Source organism: Vicia villosa, linkage group LG4, assembly GCF_029867415.1.
Source record: "Vicia villosa cultivar HV-30 ecotype Madison, WI linkage group LG4, Vvil1.0, whole genome shotgun sequence".
NCBI lineage: Eukaryota > Viridiplantae > Streptophyta > Magnoliopsida > Fabales > Fabaceae > Vicia > Vicia villosa.
In genome coordinates, this window is record NC_081183.1 from 54,219,627 (window position 1) to 54,227,047 (window position 7,421).

Here is a 7,421-nt window from a genome sequence, read left to right on the forward strand (position 1 = left end):
TACGTTTTCCACTAACAACAAAGCCCAACAACTTTCCGGATCGCACTCCGAAAGTGCATTTGTTTGGATTCAACCTCAGTCTGAATTCCCGAAGCCTTTCAAACAACTTCTGCAAATGAACCAAGTGCTCTTCTTCAGTATGAGATTTTGCAATCATGTCGTCAACATACACTTCAATCTCTTTGTGAATCATGTCGTGAAAAAGAGTCACCATGGCACGCTGATATGTTGCCCCTGCGTTTTTCAACCCAAAAGGCATGACTTTATAGCAGAAAGTTCCCCACGGTGTGATAAATGTTGTTTTCTCCATGTCTTCTGGTGCCATCTTGATCTGATTGTACCCAGAGAAGCCATCCATGAAGGAAAACACTTTGAAAGGAGCAGTATTATCCACCAACACATCAATGTGTGGAAGAGGAAAATCATCCTTTGGACTCGCCCTATTAAGATCTCTGTAATCCACACACATCCTGACCTTTCCGTCCTTCTTAGGTACAGGAACAATATTAGCGACCCACGGCGGGTAATTCACAACTTGTAGAAAGCCAGCATCAAACTGTTTCTCAACCTCTCTCTTAATCTTCTCAGACATATCTGGGCGAGTCCTTCGGAGCTTCTGCTTGACAGGAGGACTATCTTCCTTGAGAGGTAGACGGTGTACTACAATATCTGTATCGAGACCAGGCATATCCTCATAGGACCAAGCAAAGATATCTGCATACTCTTTCAACATAGAAATAAGCCTTTGCTTCACACTAATCCCAAGCGCAGCCCCTATCTTGACTTCTCGGACTTGCTCTTTAGTGCCAACATTTACCATCTCAATTGCCTCCTGATGCGGCTGAATCGCTTTCTTTTCTTGTTTCAATAATCTGGCCAACTCATCGGGGAGATCACAATCTTCATAAGCTTCCTCCTCGGCTTGGTAGATCGGATTGTCGAAATCATAATAAGCAATAGCGGAACTGTTACCAATGGAATCCGTGGTGGTGGAACATCTGCATGATTGATGTTTTTATTTCAGTTTTATTTTTAAGCTATGTGCAAGTGTGTGCAAAAACATTGCCATTTAAAGGAAAAGATTGAAAAGAAAGACAAAGAGCAAAACATTTGAATGCAAAAACGTCCTTTTATTTTATGATTAACTTTGAAAATGCGAACTGCATGGCCCTACAAATGATTAACTACGCCTTGGGCAGAGCGTAGGAATTATGGCATGATCAGAAAAGAAAAAACAAAGAAATTTACTCCTGAGCTTGTGTAACTTGGATGACATCTTCGATTGTCCAGTTGCAAGGCATCTCTCCAGGAATACTTGGACGAATCCAGCTATCAAAGTCACAATCACTATCCACCTCTTCACCATTGACAATGGCGTTCACCTGACCATCTTGAATGACACCCCCACTCACAAACTTGATCGGGCTGAGTACACCAGACTTGGGCGATGCATTCTGCTTTCCAGGATTGAAACCGAGACCATTCTTGTCAAATTTGGGACGCACGTCAATTACTTGCCCCCAGCCTTCCACCCTTCCAGTCTCAACAACAACCTGAGCATCTTTCAAAGAGGACATAATCGTTTCTGGCTTCGTTATCTCATGAGGAGGAGTTCTCACAGCATTCACAGCCTCAAACGCTTGAAACGGAGTCTCATGTATTTCACCTTCGATCTCCACATATCGGAAAGAGGACAAGTGACTCACGATATAATCTTCTTCACCACAAACCGTCACCACTTTACCGTCAACAGGGTACTTCAACTTCTGATGAAGAGTGGATGTCACAGCGCCAGCCTTGTGAATCCACGGTCGTCCCAACAAACAACAGTAAGCGGGTTGAATATCCATCACATAAAAGGTTGTAGTAAAGATCTGAGGACCCACTTGGATGGGTAGATCTACCTCCCCGAACACAGACCTCCTTGAACCGTCAAAAGCGCGCACTACCAACTCACTTGGCCTTAACTCAACACCGGCATAGTCAATTCGCATGAGAGCTGATTTGGGCAGCACATTTAAAGAAGACCCAGTATCAACCAAAACACGGGACAAGGTCGTCCCCTTACACTCAATCGAAATATGCAAAGCCTTGTTATGGTTTCTCCCTTCTGGCGGAAGATCACAATCTGTAAATCCCAAACCGTTCCCAGCGGAGATATTATTGGCTACCGCCTCTAGCTGATTCACGGATATTTCATGTGGGACGTAAGCACCATTCAGAATTCTCAAGAGAGCATCTCTATGACCTTCTGAACACATCAGTAGTTGCAAGATGGAGATCTTTGACTGGGTCTGACCCAACTGCTCAACCACTTTATAATCTGACTTCCTGATAATTCTCAACAGTTACTCCACATCCTGGGAAGACACAGCAATATCAGGTGCCCCATTCTGAATTGGAGGATTCTGGACATCAGTCACTACTTGCTTTCCTTTGGCCTTAGCCAAAGCATCTGCATTGTTTTGAATAGGCTGAGGAGAGAACACCCTACCACTGCGAGTGATTCTACCAGTACCGGCGAAGTTATCAGTGTTTGCAACTGAGGCCTCAACAAGCTTCTCTTTAGACGGCTCACTCTCTTCCCTCGTGCCATAGTAATACACGTCTGAACCATAATGCCAAGGGACGGCCTTCTCACTCTCATATGGAATAGGCCCAGGCACGGTAATCATCAACGCCGCTGGTTGTTCCTCATACGGGATACTGAAAGGTATCTGAATAGGCACTTGGATACATATTGGAGCAACCGACTCTTAAGGAATTGAGATCACAGACACTTCACCGCCATTACTCTTCGCGCCTCTCAACCTTCGATAAAACTGAAGAGGACCCTCATCAATCAGCCTTTGTACCATACTCTTCAAATCAGCACAACCTTCAGGTTGCCTTTTGCAATTCTCACAGTCAACACCACAACCCGGGAAGATGCCACTATTGACCAGATGTTGCTTTGCAGACACAAGAGGGAAGGTCAAACAACTCACTTCAGATACAACCCTTATCCCTTCACTCCCAACGGCATTCACACCCGAACCTCCGTGAGCAGGCATCGGATTATTGACGATATTGGGTGTAGGAGTGAATTGAATTATCTTTTGATCCAACAAGTCCTGGACTTTGTTCTTCAGTGCAATGCACCTCTCTGTATCATGGCCAGCGGCACCTGAGTGGAAAGCACATCGTACGTTTGCATTGTAATTCGGAGATTGTGTGTCCGGAGCACTCGGAGCATCTCTCAAAGTAATCTTCTTAATCTTGAGCAAATGTTGCAACACTTGAGCATAAGTCATAGGAATCGGATCAATCTTTCTGTGAGGCCTGGTCCTGGGAGGATAGCGATCAGTATTGGAATGATGTCCTTGCTGATGTTGTTGCGATACTGGGATCATGACAGCATTCACCTGTGAATTGCTTCTCCCTGAACCCCTTCTACCATATATGGCATCCGCATTTCCTTCCTTCCTTAGAGCATAACCCTCAGCTTGTTTCTTACCACTAGGAGTATTAGAAGAAGCTCCCAACTGAATTTTCCCCATCTTTAGACCCATCTCAACACGTTCGCCATATCTCACCATTTCAGAAAAGTTGGCTGAAGCACTGCAGGGCAAGTAATAGTGTCCAGACAAAGTACTGGTGAACATGTCAATCATCTCACGTTCAGTCATAGGTGGTTGAACTCTTGCAGCTAACTCATGCCATTTCTGAGCGTACTCTTTGAAAGATTCTTTAGATCCTTGAACCAAACTCTGCAACTGAGTTCGATTAGGCGCCATGTCAACATTGTACTGATAGTGCTTAATGAAAGCCTCCACAAGATCTCTCCAAGAATGAATATGAGTGCGTTCGAGTTGAACATACCACTCCAAGGAAGCTCCAGCCAAGCTATCCTGGAAGAAATGCATCAGAAAACCCTCATCCTCTGAATAAACTGACATCTTGCGATAGTATGCTTTGACATGAGTCATGGGACAGGTCGCCCCATTGTATTTGTCAAAAGATGGAACTTTGAATTTCGGTGGAATCCTCACACCCGGAACCAACCCCAAGTCATTGATATCCATGCCTAACACCCCTTTGCCTTCAACAGCTCTGAGACGTTCTTCAATCAGACGATACCTCTCGGCTTCCTCTGGTGCACCATCAGCACTATGCCTCGATACCTGATCAAAGTTTTCAACATTGAAATCCAAATTATCACGGTTCTGATTATCTCTCCTTCCCAACAGACGAGACGGAGATGGAGGTGGAAACCCATGATTCTGATTGAAAGGATTATAGTGCCCTCCCAAGCGATCAAACTCAATCGGATCATGATGATCGTCAATCCTACCAGACACATCGTCAAACAGCCTCGAATGTCCTCCATTCTCAACCCTTCTGGAATTCTCGACGAGAACTCGCAAGTCATCCTGCCCCTTAGTCACATTAGTCAATGCTTCCATAAACTGCGCCATCTGCGCATTCATCTGCTCTGTCAATTGAGCTCTCATCTCAGCCATTTGTTCCTGAATCTGTTCCATCTGTCTTCTCTGATTGCTCCTAGTCGGATACGGGTGATTAGCCGTCTTAGAACTCCTTCTGGTAACAAAACAGCGGGACATAAGATATAAGACCTGCAAAACCTGCAAATATATGACATGTATGATATATGAATGATATGCATGAAATGTTTGTCAACTTTCAGGTATCCAAGAGTTCATCCCACTTTCAGATAGGACATAGCAACCTTGATACGGAATATATTTGAACGGCAATCCACCCACGAGAATAATTCATCAAACTAAGCATTTTTCATTCAAACATAACTGGGAATTTGAGTTCATACAACCATGGCACATAACCGTCACGAAGTGCTCATAAGGCATACAAAAGAAATCCAGAATATAACAAAATGCGACCCCATCCAACAATCCTGGACATGGGTGCCAAACCTCAAGAATAAACAGCAAATCAACTCCATGGCAACACTAGGATCGCCTGGTAATCGGATGAGCTCCTCCATTTCCTCTCCGTTGGGATCGGAGGCTTGCGAGCTCTTCTTCAAGTAGAGCGGACTTGGCTTTTTCTTCCATCAATTGTTTTTCTGAATCCTGCATCCTTCTCTTGCTATTGTTTTCGGACCTTCGCAACTTCGCACATTCCTGTTGTTTTCGGTATAAGCTTTCTTCCATCAAGTCATGAGATCGCCTTTGAGCATGTGTCATGCTTGAACCTTCACCTTGCGCATGTTTGAGCTTACGAGCCAACTCCGCCTTTTCGCAATCTTGAAAATACCTCTCCAAGCCAACCTCTCGGTCCTTTGATTTCAGCTTGATGTTGTTCGCTTCGGTTTGAATATAGAGTTCAGCCGCAACTGTATCCGATAAAACCGTGGGAGGTTGCTCATACAATGGACATGACCTCGCAAATGGCAACAATAGATTTTCCACTCTTGCTTCAACCCACTTTCGGTAAGGACCCATGGCAATAGGAACTTTCTTGCTCAAAGTATTTTGATCTCTCTTGTGAACTTTAGTCCAAGCATATGCTATCTTTTCTAGCTCCAGAGGATCTTTACCATCAGCAAAGTACACTGATTCAAACGCTTCTACATCATTCTGAGCCCTTTCCATTGCATATCCCAATTGACGATAGGCGAGCGTGGGATTGTAACTAATACAACCTCTAGTTCCCATGAGAGGAACGTTGGGATATTGACCACAACTAGTGATGATGCTCCAAACCTTCCCCACACAATAGTTCCACCTGATATCATAAGATGTAAGGTTAACAATCCTATCTGACCACTTAAGGGAACTCTTCTTGAGCACAAAAGGTCCTCTCACCGGCAAATGCAACATGAACCACCGATACAACAATGGAAGACAAGAACCAACAACATATCCTCCCTTCTTACTTCTCGCATGGATCGAAAAAAGAGCATCCGCAAGCAACGTTGGAACGGGGTTTTTGTTCATAAAGACATAAATCGCCGCCAAACTCATAAAGTTTTCTCTTGATGGGAATAAGACAATACCATAGATCATGATAGCAAGCAAACGACTAAAATCAACCCAGTGCTCCTTCTTAGCCGCATCCTCAGCCTTACTAATCAAAAAGCAAAGATAGAAACCAGAAACACCGCCCGATGACTTCCAATTTCTTTCCACCTCTTTTATACCCATGTGAAGAGCTTCAGCTACTTTTGCAAATCTCACGACTTCGGGAACCCGAACAAAAGGTACATCATCAGTGATCCGTATGTTGAGTATGTAAGAAAACTCCTCGAGTGTTGGCACCAGTTGATAGTCTTGAAATGTAAAACATCTCAAGTGCGGATCATAGAACTGAAATAAGGTGATCAAAGCCATTGGATCGAAAGATGTATTGAGGATGGAGAGCAAATTGCCATAATCATGGTTGAAGTCACGGAGAACCTCCCCTTCCAACCGAGAACTCAAACCAATCAACCCCGAAACATCAATACCCGGAATATTGTAAGCTCTGGTATGCTTCGTGCGTTCTTTGACAGTATCAGTAGGAATGTCCATCTTCAACTTGGGTGAACTCCTGAATATCCCTGAAAATATGACATGCAAATGCTTATTATTATACATTTTGTTTTTTGCGTTTCTTTTGGAAATAAATATGCTATGATGCAAAGTGGTGGGGCTTGTTGCCGCCCACCAGGCATTCTGGACTGCCGGTAACACACGTAATACAGAGCCAAAGGTTCGGCCCCCAGATGGTATACCATACGGTACATAGAATGTCAACCCACGGAACCAACATCCATAGAACATAGATCATCACTCGAACGAGAACCATAGTACCCCACGAACAGGAACCAACAATAACCCTCGAACAAGAACAGCGGTAACCCTCGAGCAAGAACTGAAGTCACCAACAATGTACCTGTTAAGCAATGATTGATTCCCTCCCCACTCACGGGTGAATCTAGGCCAAGGTAGGTCAAAAAAGCCAACAAAGGATCGAATGTAGGCGTTATCATACGATATTGCCTCATTCCACCAAGCTCTGCCCGTGGATACGTGATCAGATCAATCAGGCATACGCCTTCTGTCCGTCACGGCCACTCTAGTCCTAGTTCCTATGGTATCACTCATAGCCTGGGTATTGGGCCTTTTACCTCTTGAAACACCCACCCACAGATAAAAATCCAGACAGTCCAGAATAGGATGCAGAAAAGTAAAATCGCACATAGAATGCAATGCAAACAGACAAATATGCAAAGCAATAAAAACACCCAATGATAAACACACAAGCGCTAGGATCGACTCGCTAGGTCCGGACCAGCAACAGGTCGAGACGTCCCCAGCTGTCGCTACCGCGAAAATTAACAGAGTCGCCACTAACATATTTATCCTGAAAAGGAAGGGAATGCCAGCAAACCACAAAACAAAACAACGGTCTCACGA

At 44.3% G+C, this 7,421-nt stretch overlaps 2 protein-coding genes across 2 annotated transcripts; both read right to left on the reverse strand.

Annotated features, from left to right (window-relative positions):
• Window positions 1-2,348: 2,348 nt before the first annotated feature.
• LOC131597218 (uncharacterized) lies at window positions 2,349-4,445 on the reverse strand. The gene is made up of 5 exons (XM_058869928.1): window positions 4,232-4,445; window positions 4,008-4,132; window positions 3,576-3,890; window positions 2,779-3,524; window positions 2,349-2,706 (listed from the first exon to the last, which is right to left on the reverse strand). The coding sequence occupies exons 1-5, from the start codon at window positions 4,443-4,445 to the stop codon at window positions 2,349-2,351; spliced, it is 1,758 nt and encodes a 585-aa protein (XP_058725911.1).
• A 525-nt stretch (window positions 4,446-4,970) lies between these two features.
• On the reverse strand, window positions 4,971-6,533 carry LOC131597219 (uncharacterized). The gene has a single exon (XM_058869929.1). The coding sequence runs from the start codon at window positions 6,531-6,533 to the stop codon at window positions 4,971-4,973; it is 1,563 nt and encodes a 520-aa protein (XP_058725912.1).
• Between the last annotated feature and the right edge of the window lie 888 nt (window positions 6,534-7,421).

What these genes read in the sequence shown, in the direction of transcription:
- LOC131597219 (XM_058869929.1), bottom strand. Translation starts at nt 6,533, where the DNA reads ATGGACATTCCTACTGATACTGTCAAAGAACGCACGAAGCATACCAGA.
- LOC131597218 (XM_058869928.1), bottom strand. Translation starts at nt 4,445, where the DNA reads ATGGAAGCATTGACTAATGTGACTAAGGGGCAGGATGACTTGCGAGTT. An exon ending in TCCACCTCCATCTCCGTCTC is followed by an intron (nt 4,133 to 4,231) that starts GTCTGTTGGGAA and finishes ATGGTGCACCAG; the next exon opens with AGGAAGCCGAGAGGTATCGT. An exon ending in GGATTCCACCGAAATTCAAA is followed by an intron (nt 3,891 to 4,007) that starts GTTCCATCTTTT and finishes CATTTCTTCCAG; the next exon opens with GATAGCTTGGCTGGAGCTTC.